This window comes from Vanellus vanellus (genome assembly GCF_965231255.1).
Source record: "Vanellus vanellus genome assembly, chromosome: 7".
Classification (NCBI taxonomy): Eukaryota; Metazoa; Chordata; class Aves; order Charadriiformes; family Charadriidae; genus Vanellus; species Vanellus vanellus.
The window spans coordinates 4969880-4989133 of record NC_138912.1 but is presented as its reverse complement, the minus strand read 5'-3'; the positions used below and the strand labels follow the sequence as shown (position 1 = coordinate 4989133).

Here is a 19254-nt window from a genome sequence, read left to right as displayed (position 1 = left end):
CTGGAAATGACCTAGTTATTTGGTCATTTCTTTAACTGGTTGAAAAACTAATCATTATAAAATACAGGAAATTCAACTATGGCTTTGAAAGACATTTAAATCCACAGACTACGCACTTAACAACTTACTAACAAAATGCAGTTAGAGTATTTATGTTCTAAAGAGACTGAAAAACAAGCATTAAGCTTGCAGGTGCAGGGAAGAGGCTGAGTTATGGACATTTCTCTCTGCCTGACCCATATCCAACCGTGATTTCGTCTGTGATTTGCCACCACGAATAGGTATTCACTTTAGAAACAAGCCATTAATAAGACGTCTGGATGAAATTAATTAATTCCAAGGCTTAAAAAGAGATGGGGCTTGGACTCGGACTTGATAATGTTTGTATCTGGAATGGTGTTCTTGTGAGGTTCCCATTTCAAAATAGCTTTCCTATTCCCTATGTTAAACGTCTATATCTCAGTGTCCGTTACTTTCAATTACACTTCTTCTGGACAGACGGATGATTGTATCCCAGCTCAGGGCAGCCAGGCATCTCTGATCCTTCGACACTTTGTGATCGCCTGTCCCTTGAAGTCAGGAGGGGGAAAGCCTTGAGAATGACTTCAGTCCCAACCCCATCTCTTGAAATCTCAACTTATCAGGTATAATTCATGGCTTGCCTATACCAAGCGCACTACCTGAAGGAGCTACCGAGCTCCCTTCTCAAGCCAACATCAACTCAACTTGCAATCTCAGCATGGCTCTGCACAAGGACATTGGCCCAAGTTGGAAAGCAGTTTCAGCCTCGTGGTGGCTGTGCTCTACTGATGCAGCACCTTCCACTGAAACTCCAGTCAAAAGAACCACTTTCTGAAGAGCCAGCCTGGTTGTCTTCACACCAGCAGTATAATTACAGCTGCTCTGCTGCAACATTAGCTGTTTTTGATGATAAAACTGTATTAGCAGGCATTCTTAGAAACATATCAATTCCATAAGTAGAAGATATATGTACGAGCAGGGAAAAGAAAACACTTCTGTTCATCTTTATTGCCTAAATTATTCATTTATTTTATCTTCTTCTAGTCTAAATAAAGACTGTCAGATAAGCACAGATTGTCTTTATAGCTTTTATATCTAATAAGGATGCATTTAGGAAATCATTCTGTACTGTTCTTTTGGAGGCAGAGCAGACGAATTATTGGTTTATTTAAAGGATATTTTCCATCAATTTAGGAATATGTTCAGTTTTTCAAATGGAAAGAAAAAAGAAGCATCATGTTTCCTTTTCACTTATATTTTTAAAACCCATACGAATAATCCTTTTCAATTCCCTCAAGTCTGTTCTTGTCTAACTCCTCATACACAGCGATACTCAGGTCTAGAAACGGAGAAATACCAGCCTTGTGCAGCCTGACAGTCTCCCTGACATTTGGAGGCAGAATGTACTCTGATTATTTATTTTTTATGATTCTAAATGGGTTTTAGCTGCAGGAGCTTTGTCATTTTTAAATACGTAAGAATCCCCTTGCACTTCAAAACGTTTGGGGGGAAAGGATCTTGCACTACAGAGACACAGCCGTTCAGAGAAGACAAGAGGAGGTCAAGGCAGTGCTGACGGTGAGTTCACACAGAAGTTTCTCTATGCAAAGAATGGGTTTAGGGCCAGGATTTTTTGTTGTTGCTGTTGGTATCTGTAGCTTTGCATTTGGAGCTTGAGTTTGCAGCAGCAAAGTCAACAGAACATCACTATGATAAATACAAAGACCTCATCACCCTTCCAGTGTAACTGGTTTGTTTAAGTCGAGCATTTTCCACCAAAACATACAGTGCCAGTATGATTATACAGTGCCAGTATGCTGGTCTCTTCTCACAGGTAATTAATGACAGAACAAGAGGGAATGGCTTCAAGCTCCAACAGGGTAGATTTAGACTGCACATTAGGAAAGAATTTTTCACAGAAAGAGTGGTCGGGCATTGGAACAGACTGCCCAGGGAGGTGGTTGAGTCCCCATCCCTGGATGTGTTTAAGAGACGTTTGGATGTGGTGTTGGGGGATATAGTGTAGGGGAGAACTTTGTAGAGTAGGGTAGATGGTTGGACTCGATGATCCCAAGGGTCTCTTCCAACCTAGACAATTCTATGATTCTATGATTCTATTTTCAGTAATGAAGCCCATCCCAGGTTATCACTGCATTCAGCCGTAACAACAGACACTAAAGTATCTGTAAAAATTATGCTGGCCAGTTTAAAGGGTCAAACCCACATTGCACATCTTGGCCTTAGAGTGGCCAGAGTTTGCCCAAGTCAGGGGGATGACAGTGGCCAGTAGGCACCTACAGCAACAGAGATGATCTGTCATTGCTGGGAAGGGAAGCAGGTATGGTGCCAGCGTGATGTGCTTTAGGATGTTATTTCTAGTAACGACATATCACTGTAATCAATACCTGTTTCTTCCTTCTGTAAACCCATTTGCCCGTCAGACTTGGCTATAGACTCATCCCTTCTCCGGAGAACTTGTCCTCTGCGGACTCAACACATGCCTTGTCAACGCGGTAGGGTCAGGTATTTCATGGCAAAATCCCACGTAAAATGACGGATTTAGTTTTAGGGTTTGATTCCCTGTTTCTTTTTCTGAGCCGTCCCAGGGTAGGTGCAGAATTTAGGCCTTCTTTAAGTAAAACACTTAAACATTTAGCTAACGAAGAAGATGCAAATTTGTGAAGCTACTGATGTAGGTAAGTTAAGCGCACAATTAAGCACATATTTTGGGGGATGAAAACTTTAACACTTATTATATTATCCATACTATTCTTAGATCTTTATGGTCTTGGACAAAAATTCTTAATGAGGTCAATATAATAAATTGTATCCTAACAGCTAACTTTACAGCTTTTCCTATGAAAAGGGAGGTTGATAATAAATCTTCCAAGCGCAGAAGCTTTTAACGGAAACTCTGGCTGTCTAATTCCTGCATCTCAAGTAATACTCAGGTCACAGGTATGCAAAGTATTTTAATACTGCGACGCACCTGAAAGGTGAAACAACAGTAGCGGCACGTTTCTGCTGACCTGCTACTTGCTGAAAACGTATTTTGACTGCTTTGCTGTGATGGACAGCCTTTGTGGGGGCCGAATTAAACAGAACAAGGTTCTCCGTTTTCTAAATAATTTGGTATATTTATAGTCTTAAGACATTTGTGGGGGGAACATGGTCTAGCTAAACGTTGCTGTTTTGACGATGTGATTGTGGAAGTGTGAAATTTCCGCAGGTGTTCATGAGTCACACTCTATACTTGGTATGGCCCAGCTTTTCCCTGGAAACGGGTCCATGCATTTCAGCCTGAGCAGGTTTTTGACTTTGTTCACATCCAAAGTGTTGCTAGCGATACATACTCGTTTCTTTTGTGGCCTGAATTCAGGCCACCAGCCCCCACGCACCCCAGGTTAATTGGAGCAGATGAAAGTTCTTCAAGCAAACACAGTTTGCTTTTATTTGTTTTTTCTTATAAACCCATTGCCAGGGCACTAAGGGAACAAAGCAATCAATGTGCACTTACAACAAATCCCCTATATAGAAGTTAAAATACTGAATTATAGTCCCAGATCAAAGATCAAATAAAGGATTAAATAGATGCCAAATTTTTCTATCCAAAGACAATGTTAATTGTTCTCTAATATTGCATCAAAGCTGTATATTTTTCTAGGACAAGCACCAAATACTGCATGGGGGTTTTAAGAAGTCGGCGACCTTTCTCAGAAGGAAAGGGCAATATTTATCACAGCACTGCAACATACACTTCTCTTTATGGTTGCTGTTGAAGATTAAAAAACAAAAAAATGCTACCCATCTGATATCTCAGAGCTGCTTTAGGTGATCAAAGATGCCTCTTCTTTTCAACCGCCTTCTCCAGGGCCTGTCTTTGGGCCAAGAAGCTGTGTTTTGACATCATCTTAGCTTGTGGGGAGGGGAGGTGTTTTTAATCCTAGCTTGCTCGCTTGGCTTACTCTTCCAGGTAAACTCACACCTTTCCCTGCTAAAAGTCTCACCAGAAAATTTGCTCCAACCGTGTTTCCTGTGTCCCGCACTACACACGCTTCAGCAGCTAAACCAGCTCTTTAGGAAGGGAGGTAGTTAGAGAGAAGTGGCAAATAGCTCCTGCCTGATGGCACAAGGCAATGCGGTCCTTGGCAGGGGACGTGTGGATTTAATACCCATGTCCCACTGGAGTCAGAGGCAGCAGACAAGGGTGAAAGCCCTGAGATGGTTTCAAGGCCACCAAAGTTGTGTCCTCACCATATCTGATACCAGCGACACACAGAGCCCTCCCCTGGTGCAAAGACACCAAACCCTTCACAGAATCACAGAATTATCAGAGTTGGAAGGGACCTCTAGAGATCATCTAGTCCAACTTCCATGGCTGCTTTACGCCACCTAAACCCTGCACGCCAGCTGGCAGCATCGGGAACAACAGTTGCTTGAAAAGTTGCGGGGTACAGACTCTACGCGAGTGTAAAACTGTCTCTTCTTCTGCTTCAAGGCTGAGGGAAAATTCAGCAATTAAAGGCGAATAAAGAATAAATTAAGAATTATCTTGGTCCTTTGGGTTGGGTCTGACACAAAACCAAACATTTCTGAGATCCAGAATGTACACCTTTTTTTTTTTTTTTTTTCTGTCATTACTTCTCACATTTTTGCTCCCTCACAAACCCAGGTTGTGGCTGGATCTAGATGCCACAAAACAGCACATTTAGCAGGGAGAGCTTCCCGGCACAGCTGGAAGCAGGAATTTCCAAAGAGTCTGTTCCCTGGGAGACTTCTGGCCAAGCATTCAGATTGAAGGGGCTCAGCTAAACTCCAGACACCATATGACATTCCCCGAGCTGCCTACTGCTGCCATCCTACAGCCTGCCTAGGAGATGACGTGATTTATGACGTGGACACTACAGGAGCCCGATCCCACATGAACAAAGTCTGCATGCTTGGGCACAAGAGGCATCTCCCCTTTTTCCTCCTGGCTCTGATTCTTGCTGCCTGTGGTCCTTCAGCTCAGGGGGAAGAAGCAACCATATCCATATGTGCCTGTGGAGAGGTGAAGAGGTAACGGAAACACTGTCCGTAGCTCTTGCATGTGTTGAACTGGCTTCATCTCTCTTTCCCCATGTCTCTGCAAGAAGAGAAAGGCAGAGGAAAGGGGGGTTGCGGGCAGGGACCCCAGAGTTTCTCCCTTACTGCCCATAGGAACACCACCTTGCTGACCTGGTCACGGCATCCAGGCCATTAACAAGTGAAACAAGGGGAGAACAAGCTGTATTCAGTGCAGACCATCAGCAGGCATTAAGTACCACTGTAGGCATAGCCCCAGGACTGGTTTCCAGATGCTCATGATACAAGGTACCCTCTCATTTCTACCCAAACCTCGTAAGTTCTCCACTTCATCTACAAAGGAATAGGTGTATTTGATTGCTCTGAAAAAGACAAACTGTTACCTTCAATAGCCAAAAAAAAAAAATACAGCCTGAAAAATATCATATCAATTCTTAACTTTTTATTATGAACTTTGACTCGGGCTGAATTCTGTGCTATTAATTTTAAAATGTCTCCTCTGATGTTTTTCTGAAGCACAGGATGAAGACTTTCTGTAATTCCAGCTAAAGCCACAAAACTGAGTACAGCCGTCAAAAATGAGAACTATCCTTTTTTTTTCCGTAGCCAAGCAAATAGACTCAGCCAAACAATGGAGAAAAAAACTGAGACAGACTGCTTGCACAATGGCTGGGTATAGGACTAAAGTTACCATTAAAAACACATATCTGTCAGATGTGTTCATGCCAGAAATAGCTTAAAATATCAAATCACTGAGGTATACTGCAAGATCAAAGATTCTACAATAAGAACATTAAGTCTGGCCATTAAAAATAAACATTGAAACTCGGACTACCACTAACAAATACAAAATCAAGACAGAAAATAACTACTACCTTAGGGTACTGGCCTGTCCCAATAAATAAGACACCTTTAAAGTGCTGAAGTTTAACCACTGCGTAAAAACAGTTCTATGAGTATAAAATTGGCGTATGGTGCAATTATTTTCCTCCCCCTCTATGAAAGCTGTGATAGCAACTTCATACAGAAGTAACTATATCCATAGTTAGGTATAGCACGTTCACTACGCAGTTGCGCAGAGTGACAGCATAGTCAGGAAATTCCTTAAACATACATAACCTTGCAATTTTCCATAACTTTGGGGCCTGGAAATATACATCTACCAAGAATTCTGCCAGCTTTAAGGATTTTCCAGCAGACCCACTGTTTTGGAGCAAAACAAGGATCCCAGGGAGCACAAGGGAAGTATCCAAGAGGGAGGACATGGGAAAGGGGCTGCATACGCTCCATCACGAGGATCTGAATTACACACCTGGGGCTATAGTAGACCTAGTGGTGAAGTACACAGGAACAGCTTCAGCAGTTCTCCAAAACCACCCGGTTTCACTGAAATAAGTGGCACCACTCTGCCATCACCCAGTTTTCACCTTCTCGCTCTCCCTAGCGCACGCAGGAAGCCCACACACATAGAGCAGGAAAAACTTGAGAGATTGTAAAGGAGGTCTCATTAGTACTGAGGAGCCATTAAATTTTATTGCCACTACTATAGTTTCCTCTATTCCGAAGTACTAAATTTGCACTCGAGAAAGACTGAAATCAGCCGCTTCCCGGGCAGCACTACTTAACTTAATTCAACTTCCAATCAAGTTAAGCTCCAGCATAGACCAAACCGTATTTCTTTTAATTTTCTGTTAGGTGGAAAATCTGGTGTGTATGGTATTGAAACAGATGCATTAGCTTCCTTTGATGAATCAATCCAAAACCTACCACTAGTAAACCAGGAATGAAGAGGGACTCACTTTGCTGTTCAGTTTTGGGTTTCATAGAAGGCTGTTCAGCTTTCTGACTTAGCTCTTGGTGGGAGCCAGCAAACTTCGGAGCCAGCATGATGAAGTAGCGTGAGCTATGCCTTTAGGCAGCAGACAGTCATTAGTCATCTTAGCCGTGAGTCGAAATGTCATCTTTCATTTTTTCATGATTAAAACTAAAAATAGGCATTTACCAACAGAAGGTAGAATAGAAGTAGTCTATCTGCAGCGAGACCTGGGCGAATAGTACAGGATCATCTTTCCGAAAGTCATTCCTCCCCTGCTGCTTTGTGAAAAACTAATCCTTGCCAATTTAAAATCTTCCCAAAGAATATGCTGCTAATCAGAAGTGACATTAAAATTTGCCTCCTCTGCATGTAGACAAACACAGAGTCGCAAACACACCTCCGCGCACAAACAAGACGACCCTCAAAGGGCGAGCTGACCTCTTCAGCAGAGATTGCCAAGCCACCCGTCATACCCCAGCACCCAACTGTGCTTATACCCCTTGCAATTAATAGCCCTCCTCCTCTGGCAGCACTAATTGTGCTGCCCACCGCGAGGAAGCATCACCGAGGGGGTGGGAGCGCCTGCCCAAGCCTCAGAGTTTATTTGGGAGTCCTCACCCCACACAGGCTGGTCTCAGTTGCTGCCTAGCCCTCCTCCAGGTTGCACATCTGGGCTAAATACTTGACCTATATAGAGAGCCTGTGACAGGAAATACCTAAAATCCATCCAACTTGGTTTTAAAACCTTTTATAAAGTGTAAGTCTCAGTTTTATGCAGACCTGGCGTGTCTGCTTTAGCAGTGAGTTTAGACATTTATACAGTTGGGTTTTTTTTCTAAAATCACATCTGTTGTTATTATTTCATATGAAATAATAAGAGAAATGAATAAAAACAAACACTTTCTCATAAAGCGTAGAAGTCACCGTAGTGCCCGGAGCTATTGCTCAGACAATGATTTCAGGAGAAAGTTGTGTGGTTACAATTAAACTGAACTCAAACTTTGTGCTCCTTCTCAACCATGAAAAAGGAAGACGTTTGTGTTTTCTAGAGCACAGTAAAAGAAAAAATAATTTAATCGGCTAGTTTGCTTTTCATTTAAGTATACTTTTTAATGGACGTAGTTTTTTTTTATTTCATGGCTCAAGCTCAGCTCTAAGACTGTACTAAAAAATCAGAAGTGGCTAATATATTTAAAATCCCAAACAGTGAAAAAGTTTTAGTGAAGGGATGAAAAACTGGCCAAGTGGACATAGAAAATAACCAGAGGTTGTTTGGATATACCCAGTAGTCCTGAAAAGCAAAAGATTTAGGAACTCATATAACAGAGCTTTATTCTTTCCTTTAAAGCACCCTATGTCCAAGCTGTTGCACCCTTGAGAAGCACCCTGAAAACAGAGTATTTAAGAGTCCAAAGCAAAAGAAAGTAAAACTTCAAGAAACAATTAAATCTCTAAGATTTGAGAAAATCAAATCCAGGCCTGGACTGAAATGTGACTACCCTAGTTTAAAGAAAAAAAAAAAAAAAAAAAGAAAGAAAAAAAAAAAAAGAAAGCAAAAGCCTAAAGAGCAGAGGAATGGAATTGCTGGGGTGCAAGGAGGGATGCTTCCCATTGCCTCCCGTGCAGGAGGGATGCTTCCCCTGGGAACAGGTCTATGACTGGTGTTTGGGCTCACTGTGGGGACGCAAACCCCAGGGGAGCACAGGAATCCCACTGGAAATGCACCAGCCATGAAGAAATCTAAGCACAGAGCCCAGCTTGCACAGGCAATTAATTAATCCCTAAAGTAATTTCTGAAAAAGGCATGGTTTTTAAGGAGCTCAGGAAAAACACACGCTCGGCAATCAGCCTCTCCCTTTCCCACATTTCACCAGCTGGGCTTCCCATGAGCTTTTGCCCAACTTCCCAAAGGATTTCAGCTTCCAGATGACTTTTTAGCTTTCGGATGTTCATTGTCAAAAAAGGCAATGGCACATACCATAGTCCATCCATTTTACTTCCCCCTCTCTACCTGCCCTCAAGCTAGTCATGGAAAAGCCAATTTTTAGGGAACTAAAAAAAAATAATTTAAAAAAATGCCTCACGCTCAAGCAAGCACCAGGATTCTGTGGTTTTAAAAGCTCAGTTAATATCTTTTAAATTTGGGGCGCTCAGCATTTTCAGAAGCCTCTGAGCTTCCTGTCCACAGAAAGAGAAATTCTAAAAATACCGTGAGAAAGACGTTGCTCTCGATATTTCTGAGCTGGTCAGAGGGAAGAACTGGAGGTTCAGCGGGGAAGCTCTTATGAAGCTCCAGCTCCATGCTACAGAGCGAAGGAGCCGAAACAGTTCAAGCAAGGTTCAGACAAATATCTCAAAGGGTGGGCACCCCTCCAACTCAAATGACTTGAGTGTTCAGAGGTCCTTCCTCCTTATTCCCACTTCCTACGATCCTGCAGCTTTGTGCAGCCCGCCAAAGATTCCCAAAATTCATTTTGTCTAAACATCGTTTCTGCTTTGTTTAACAATTCGGGCCTGGTCCAGCAAAGGCTCAAAAACACAGGCTGAACATTTAGCGCATTGGAGGTTTCACTGATTCAAAGCAAAGTGTGTCAGAAGCTTCAAATGTTAAGAAACGTGAGTTATTAGAGAGTTTAAAATTGCATGCATGCGTGTCTGCTTGCCCAAGGCCGAAAGCCCAAAGATCCAAACTGAAGGCAACGCGCTTACCAGCCTCTGGACCCCATGAGGACTGCTCAGGAAAGCATTCAAATAAACCCTAATTTATACTACATGCCCAGTGAGGTCTGACATCCTTTCCCCAGAGAATAGCGCCGTGCTAGCAATAGCCCATGTTGGCACCAACAGAGCCCTCGTCTCCACTGCAAAACAAGAACGTGCTAATGTGAAAAGTGCAGGATGTGATTTGGGACTTTGGGACTTATCATTGAGTCGATGAGAAGCTCAACACGAGCCGGCAATGTGAGCTCGCAGCCCAGAAAGCCACCCACATCCCGGGCTGCATCCCCAGCAGCGTGGCCAGCAGGGCGAGGGGGGGGATTCTGCCCCTCTGCTCTGCTCTGGGGAGACCCCCCCTGCAGTAATCTGTCCAGCTCTGGGGCCTCAAACATCAGAAGGACATGTACTTGTTGGAGCAGGGACAGAGGAGGGCCACAAAGATGGTCAGAGGTCTGGAGCCTCTCTGCTGTGAGGACAGGCTGAGAGAGTTGGGGGTGTTCAGCCTGGAGAAGAGAAGGCTCCGGGGAGACCTTATAGCCCCTCCAGTGCCTAAAGGGGCTCCAGGAAAGATGGGGACAAACTTTTGAGCAGGGCTTGTTGCAATAGGACAAGGGGTAATGGTTTTAAACTAAAAGAAGATAGATTTAGACTAGACATAAGGAAGGAATTTTTTACTCTGAGGGCGGTGAGCCCCTGGCGCAGGTTGCCCAGAGAAGCTGTGGCTGCCCCATCCCTGGAGGTGTTCAAGGCCAGGTTGGACGGGGCTGGGAGCAACCTGGGCTGGGGGGAGATGGCCCTGCCCAGGGCAGGGGGGTTGGAACTAGATGATCGTTAAGGTCCCTTCCAACCCAAACCATTCTATGATTAACTCAACTGCTGCCTTGGAGAGCCCATCCTCCTTCCCACCCACAGGAGCTAGAAGTATTTAGTAAGCATAGGTATTCTGCACTTGAAAAGCTGTGGAACAGAGAAAGCTTCCAGGCAAGTTTCCCTAAGCATAAAACAAAAATGTTTTCCACCTTGCTAACTGGGAGGAAAAAAATCTGATTCAGGATTAATGAACAGAAATATGGAATGGTTTTGCAGAGGAATAGTTCTGTGCTTTTTTCTCTCCACCCTTTCAAATAGCTCTGTGACATTTTAGCTGCGTAACTCCCTACTAGCATTTTTTATCACATTTTGAAAATTTTCCTGTTCTATTCCTCTTGTAAGACTGTAGGGGCTCTCAATCAGTCAGCATGGTTGCCATTTGATTGGCATTCAAACATCAAAAAAGCCAAAGAACATATTTGCTCTTTGGATATTAGCAATATCAAAAAATTCAGATGTGTCTGCAATATTTTGTATTCCACATGCCACATGCCACTAGCCTTCATCATGATTTGAATTATTTAGACAGTAGACCTACAAGAATTTTTTTCCCCCTTTTCATTTAATAGTTTAAAATAACACTGAATGCCTTCAGCTGCTGGTTGAGAGCTTGGCTCTTTGTTCATTGTGGACTTGAACTATTGCCTGCAGACAGACATCACCCTCTTTTTTTTTTTTTTTTTTTGTAGAAGTGTTTTCAGATCCTAAGCAACAAGCAGTAGTTTTGCAGAAAAATTGGAGCAAGAGTGTATTACCCCTTGTATTTCCTTCTCTTTTTAAATATAGAATTCAGTCATTCAGGCAGACAACAGATGCTATACTTTGTGATTTCAGTGACCAGATGCCTTAGCCCTCATTCCTCCTGGGCTGCAAGTTTGGCAACTGAGGAATTTATCCATTTTCTTCTCTGAGCCTCCCACATCCCACCCATCTCTGGGCCTCTGCAGTACCTGGGCTCACTTTGTCAGCATTTTCAAAGGTCTTTGGAAGAAGACTTATAGCGTTCTATCTCTGTGTATGATCTCCCAAACATCTGTTCCACTACAAGATGGAAAGAAGATTTTTTGGGGCCCCTTTCTGTCACTTAAATGTACCTAATGAAATACCTGATGCAAAGGAACTGCACCAGATACAAGACACTAATCTGAGGAGCCTGCAAGAGTTTTGGACTGCAGTCCTCTGCTGGGATCCGAGAGCATCCAGAGGTGCCCGAGGAAACAAATACCTGCCAAAAGAGCTGTAAGATACTTTTCTCTTTGTCTGAGCTGGTGTAGGTACTGGACCCTGGCTACAACTGTCCCTGGCTCCTCCTCTCCTCTCCTCTCCTCTCCTCTCCTCTCCTCTCCTCTCCTCTCCTCTCCTCTCCTCTCCTCTCCTCTCCTCTCCTCTCCTCTCCTCTCCTCTCCTCTCCTCTCCTCTCCTCTCCTCTCCTCTCCTCTCCTCTCCTCTCCTCTCCTCTCCTCTCCTCTCCTCTCCTCTCCTCTCCTCTCCTCTCCTCTCCTCTCCTCTCTGTTCACCAGCAGCACAAGATCTATCACCTCTCCTCCCACTCCAGTGGCACGCACTGAAGACTGGGACACGTCCCCATGCTGTTGTGTCCCGTCCCCATGCTGTTGGGTCACCTGCATCCTGGAGCAGATCCGGATCCAGATTTCCTATGGGAAATTCCAGCCTTCCCCCCAGCCATGTGTATAGGCCATATGTAACCCAGACATACTTTTGGCAAAGTTCTCAGTGGATTTTTTACTTGGCATTTTAAGTGCATAAAGAAAGTGCGTTTTAAATACTCTGTGGTATAAAACTGTGTCTATTATTTTTAGTAGGGTATTTGCCATCCATCTTGTGGTGGCAAATATAATTCTAACTGTTTCTGAAATGCTTTCTGGAACTTCTCAGTACATAATCAATTAAGGGAAAAAAAGAAAAAAAACATGTTGTCAAAGGCTGAAGTATTAAGTTCTACTTGCAGGCATATACACAAGGCTGCTTGGCTGAAATCAAAATTTCTGCTCTAAGTCAATGGCAAATCTTTGGGAGGGTTGAAATCCAGTCCTGTGTTGAGACCTCCTCTGTCGTGTATGGGGCAAACTCGTTGCGCAATTGAAAATTATATTGGGGAAAACAGATTGTGATAAAGCCAAATCTGGCGTGAGGGGTGGTCTTAATGGTGGTGGTAGGGAGTGCTTAACCCCAGATTTGAGATCAGCTCTCCCAAGATACTTTGAACTTTTCCCGTCATTTGACAGATGTTTTAGGCGGACCCTGACAGTAGAGAGGAGCCATAAACCTGTCAGCTTAAAACACCGTATCTCTGAAGAGGAGAGCATAAAAATACTCTGATTTCTGGGAAAGAATGAGAGAGGGTTTTCCGTTGCTCCCATTGCAAACAATGCCGTCTCCCAGCACACCACGATGATTAACGCACTCAGGCAGATTACAGTAAATCTTGAATGTGCTAGAGGAAGGAGACACTTGGCCTCGCTCTGTACTCTCCTGTCAAACATAACTCCCCTTGAAACGGGACACTGTTTTTCTTTCTGGAGTTCATATGAGGAAACAGGTAAAAGGCAAATCTGAGGACAACGGAGACCGCAGACTTACTGAGCCCCTCCATAGGTCAAAGAAAACTCTGGGAGTCAAGCAGGGACATTTGGGGTTACCTTTCAGGTTCTCTTTTAGGTGCCAACCAGAAAGGTCAATCTTACAGGGCCAAAAAGAACGGAAATAGCAAGAAAACTATAGTTGTGATATGCGAGAGTGTGAAGAAGAAATCTACAGGAACGACTCAAGCCCCATAATTTAAACAAACAAATTAGACTCAGGAAGCTCTGTTAGACCTTGTCTGGATGAGCTATTGATGTCCAAAAGAACATGCTGAACACAGGACTCTGGTGCTTAACCCCAACTGAATCCCATTATAGAACAGCTGAACGCTGTACCCAGCAGCATGTCTCCTTCTGGATGGTGAAGGTCTGTCTACCATGTCCTAGGATTCAAATCTGAGCATTTGTCTATCCACATGGCAGTACACTGCAAACATGTCCAACGCTCCAGGCTCCGGGTGAAACATGGCCACCAGACATGGCAAAGGAAGAGGATGTTTCCCTTTATCTGACTTCAAACGATGGCCCAGATGGTAAAGCGCTCTCGTTGATGAAGCGAACACACGTCTCCCAGGGAAAGCTGTTGAACATCAAATTACTGAGGCACACAGGTGGTCTCAGCCCACGCTGCAGGAGATACTCCTCTTTTCACAAAGGTCAGAAGGAGCTGAATTGGGGCTGGAGAACTAAGATGAGCATGATTCTCCAACCTAAGGGCTAGGGGATGAGAAATCCTGCCCTGATGATTATTTTTGATATTTGTATTAGCCCACAATGGATGAAATAAAGAAAGATCAACTACAGTTTTAATCACCACTACCAAAATGATGACTACCTGTGGCCATATTTCTATGGATAGGAGCTTCTCTCTTAGATTTTAATCTGTTGTCCTGAGCCCAAGACTGGCAAAACTCCTGTATTCTTAGAAGTTTATAAATATAAAAACACACATAGCCCTTTAATATTGACTTCATAAAGATTTAAGTCGCATTGTACGTTGAACTTGGTCCTTGGGAATCATGTTGATTTTAACAGAATAACACTATTGGCAGGCAGTGGCATAATGCACATAATTCACATGCAGGTGAGGTAGAGGTATAGTCATACAAGAAGTTTGCCAGGCAACTAATTAAAAAAAAAAAAAAAAGATAAAACACAAAGTAGACTGGTAAGCGATTAATAAAAAAGAAAAAAAAAAAAGAGAGAGAGCTCAATTAATCAGGTACACTCTTCACTTTGAATGTAATATTCTCTATGTCGGTGGCTAGAAACTGCAGAGCAGATACCATGTGTAGCAGAAAGAAGTAAAAAGACACGTGAGCTGCCAGTACATGAACTGTGTTTAACTTACGTATACAACAACTTTCATTACATTCCTGGTTTGGACTGTTGGATGCAGCAGCAAATTTGCAAATACCGCACCCTGCTAATTCTTGTGTAAAAGCAGGAGCAGAACTATATTATTTACTATTTACAGATCTGTACATTTACAGGATTTCCATGCAGTACATGACCACAAGTAAACGGAAGATTAATCCTGTATCTGGGTGCTTTCACTACTAAATCAGCTGCTCAACTTCACTCACGAGCAATAGTTACTGGAAGTCACTATGGTCCACTGTTGTTTCCCAATACCGAATCCCAGCGGATGCGCTGTGGCGCAGCCCCACACAGACTATGCACGGCAGGTTTGGGGCTCACGCATGTGTCAGAATAGGAAATCCTTCACTCTGCCTAATCCAAGGGTGAAATGTGTTTCTCTAGCTCTGAGGTATTAGTAGCATCTCATATAATTCTTTTACAAGACATTCTTGTAAAATATACTTTTGGGCCCAATTCCCATTTATAATACAGCTCCTTTGAACACCTCTCCAGAATCAGAAAGTCACTTCAAAGCCTCTTTCTGCTTAGAAAAATTATGCTGATTACTATGGAAATATGGAATAAATCCCTTACGTTTCCTCATCATCATTTAACCTATAATAATATGGTACAAATCCTTGCTTGCCAATGCCAGTATGTTACCCAGGAGAAAAGAACTATTTGATGTCCAAAAGAGGACTTAGATATCTATCAGCAGATTCCCCAGAATATCCTTTGTAAATTAATTCAAACAGGGCTAGAGGGATTAACAGCTAAACCCAAAGGACTCCAAAGATGCTTTAAATGATCCCCACATACTTCCTCTGATGTCTTCATAGGCACTGTGACTCTCAGATTCACCATCTGGCATCTCTTCATTCCCCCCTTGTTTTTCTCACCTTTTTTTTGTTGCCATGTTTAGCTATGGGTATAAAAGAGAAACAGTATTCCTTTTACACCTGTCAAGTTGATTTAGCACTGCCTGGTGACCGCATGAAGAAGAAAATGCCTTGCTCCTCTCTGATGGCGCTCCATCCCTTCCAGCACACAGAACACACCCAGAGTACCCCGTTCTTCCCCGCACTGGGATGATAAAACCACGGAGTTTAGAGCAAAAAAACCCAACCACGGAGTTCAGAGCAAAAATGTTCCTTTTGCTGTGATGCAAGAAAATTAGAAATGTGTTTGCATCAGAAGTAATGAATTAGCATTGCAGTGTATTTTACTAAGGGTTTAACGGAGGTGTTTTTTATGACTTGGTCAGATACGTAAAAGCCCCACCAAACCCCTTTTGAAGTCAGCAGAAATAGGCAGAGAAATGCTTCCAGAGGAGCTAGGCAAAGCCTCGAAAGAGGTGTCTGTGGTGCTCAGTGATCAGCATCATTGGTGGCTCAGGAAAAGAAGTCCCCATCAGGAAAATAATCAGACAGCAGCAGTGTTACATACCTATCTTGGGGCTGGCCACAGTGTCCTCTGAACATCCTTATTGCACTTCATTCTTGCCTGGGCATGGCCAGTGTGTTCAGGCAGGGTACTGAGAAGTAACTTCTACATTGGAGATGTAACTGCACAGATACGATGGCCATGACCACCCCTGAATGAAATTCCACGCCAAAATGAAGGCAACTCAAATGCCATCTTTGATTCACGGCATGTTGAATTAAACAGGACCAAGCTGTCCGTTAAGGTAGCTCCCAGGGACAGAAAAGTTAAAGGCGATTCTCTGTTTCTAACATGAGTGATTATTCCTGTCACCTCTGCTTTCCCTTGGTGAATGTTTGTTTGAGCTGAGTAAAGGCTATGGCATGTGCAATCACTGAATTTTAAAAGGCAAATAATTTCGGCTACATCACAGCTTTGCTTGTTCCCGTTTTCCTGGAGTACCCCAAACCCCTAGTGTTAAAGGGACATATTTATATGTTCATTTCAAAAAGCCTCGCTCTATGAAACAAGCAGTACCGCAAGACAACACCTCACCAGATGCCTGACAAGAGGACCACACCTGATGCACCCTTTGCATAATAATAATGTAAGCACGAGCAACCACTATGTGTGACTACGATAATCAAATCTCAGCTCTGTACCCAGACAACAAATCTTTTGGTAGTCTGCTTTTTACATAGACAATGGATTGGGAAAGGCTCAAAAATCCCAGGAAGGCTCAAACGTTGAAAATTCAAGAAATTGCTGCTTCTGCACCGTACCTTCCACTGCCTCATCTTATTGATAGATTCTAAGTTCACATAGCTGACAGAAGTCTTTGTTCCAAAACTAAAAGAAATAAGTGAAATATGATTGTGAACCATTGGATTGACCTGTCTAGCCAGCTCACTGAAAAGAGAATAACATTAAAAACCGAGAACAAATTCAAATAATGAGTGATTTGTAATATTCCGGCATTTCAGGAAGAAGTCTAGACTCAGGTTCATACTGTTAAAATCTATTCAGTGAAACTGTCCTTTTTTTAAAGAGGTATTTTTCTCACCTTAAAAATTAGTTTGAATTCAGAGAAGACTGCTAGGAGAATTATCATAGAAAACGGTTTTCTCTAGCGTAATCAAATGTGTTTATTCTTTTTTTTTTTTTTTCTCATGGTACATTATTCATTGAAGCCATGGGTACGGAAAGATGCTAATCAAAAAGGTATGGCCAATTGTGAGGGCACTGCTCATTATTCGTTCTTAGTCATTCTTTGTCCTCTTTTGTTGTGACATTCTTTAAAGGATGAGCTCTTAAATGGAATGGCTATGTTACATTTCATTATTCTACATGTTTGCAGAAGTGCTGAGGAGAAAATAGAAGCTGGTAGATGAAAGAGAGCTCATTAAAAGCCACATGTTTTCATCTTTGCTTGTCACATCTGGCAATTAGGAAGTGATACAGGTCATATTAAAATTCATGGGATATGCACCTAGGGCCAATGAGTTTGTTCTTAAAAGTTGAGTATATAAGAAGTTTAAGCAAAAGCTTTAAAATGACAATCTACGTTATAGGTCACAGGAGTGCTCCACTTTCTCGGGGCTTCTCAGGAATGGAAGCCAGCTACAAGAGAGGATACCCACGGGCTAGAGGAGAGCAGCGCTGGTAATTACCCAGCATACGGGTAATCCTGTGCTTATTTCTTAATTCCTGTATGACTCACTTATCACTGAATAGCCTTCACTTAAACACCAGCCCATGTACGCAGGAAAACCTTCATTCTACCCTCTGAGTCAGTTCCCCAACCCCAAACCCTGTTTCCTCTTCCCCCTGAATCTCTCTTGTAGTTCCAGCTCCTGTCCCATTTCCTTTCACGCCTTCCCGCTAAGCCCGCCGACACGCTGCCGAAAGCCCCTGCTGGCTCTGCTCCCGGCCAGACCCACGCCACTTGCCCGTCCCGTCTGGCTTTTGGCCCTTGCGTTCCACTCAAAGGCACCTGGCCAAGGTTTCCAAGGACTTCTTCCCAGCCAGAGCTCTGAGACGTTACCCCATCTTCAACGTGCCAGCAAAGTTCAACACACCGGACTACAAATGTCTTTGGAAAACTTTGACTTTGATGACTCCCTTTGCTCCTAGACTTCCTCTGAACTTTCTAGGTACGCCTTCAGCCTGCCTGTCTGTTTTCACTCTCCCCTCTTCCGTCTTTGCTCTAGCTGATCCCATCCAAAGCCACAATTTTGGCAAGCAATGTGGATTCACAGGCTACCTTCTCTTTCTGTGTTTCCTTCTGTTCTAGCTGGAAATCTGGTGTATCTTGGTGACCTCTTCTTAAGTGCTTTCAGCTATCAGTTCAATGCCTTATATATCCCTTTCTCCTGTCTTCTTCCTAGTGAACGAATTCACCATTCAAATGCCAGCAACTCCATAAACTTGTCATGTTTTTAAAATCACACTCTCTGCAGGTCTTCGTCACCATTTTGCAACAAAATCTTTCCAGCTCTTCTTGAGTAACATCTCTATGATTCAGCTTTTCCTCCTTATTCACTCAATGACCTCTCTTCAAGCCTTCATTATCTCGTATCTTGATATATGCCCCAATTAACGTACTATCAGTCTATTTTTACGCATTCAAATTCTTTCTGTAAGATAATTTTCATAGTTGCTTGCATTGGCCATTTTATCCTCTTTTTGCCTTCCCTTACTGACTCCTCCTTAGACACGTTGTCCAGTAAGACCCTGACCCATCCAAGTGATTCCTGTGCCCTACGTAAATTAAAAAAACGCAACGAACCGAAAACCTTAAGAATTACATTGCTGAACAGGTGGCAACATGACACAAAAATAAACAAATATGGGGCTAGTAACCAGTGATGCATCTGAAGAGTTTCATCAAGCCCGGGGAAAGCAACAGATAAGACGGAGGAAATCATGACTCCTACACAGACACATATGTCTGATTGCACAGAGATCAAACACTGGGAGACCTGTGAAATACAAAATAAATGTGCACTGAAACCCTTTAAGAGCACTGCCGGGTAAATACACATCACTCCTTTATTTTCTGAAGGCAGTCAGCACTGAGGTATGTCCAGAACAAGAACTTCTATAACAAGTATAGGCTTTGTAAAGCACACCAAAATAATTACAGATTTAATTGTGGCAGATTTGGGCGCAACAGGATTGACAGGGGGTACTGTCGAGTCGCGACCCTGAGCAATGCGCAACACCCAGCAGTGCTCGTGGGGGCTGCAGACAGACCCCCAAAGCATCTGTAGGGGTCTGCCCCACAGATGGTAGCTGAGACGGCGTATGTTAAACTCTTTTAATAGAGTTTAATAAAAGAAAAACATTGACGTTAACAAGACTCTTTCCACTGATTTG

General features: G+C 43.1%; 1 protein-coding gene across 1 annotated transcript in view; it reads right to left on the bottom strand.

The window, feature by feature from the left end:
• CPXM2 (carboxypeptidase X, M14 family member 2) overlaps nucleotides 1–19254 on the bottom strand; it is a gene marked incomplete at both ends in the record, with an annotated part of 80406 nt that overhangs the window by 57280 nt on the left and 3872 nt on the right. Inside the window, 3 exon segments of the mRNA XM_082486698.1 lie at nucleotides 15274–15339; nucleotides 15342–15360; nucleotides 15363–15376. Of these exon segments, the coding sequence (XP_082342824.1) occupies nucleotides 15274–15339; nucleotides 15342–15360; nucleotides 15363–15376 (99 nt within the window).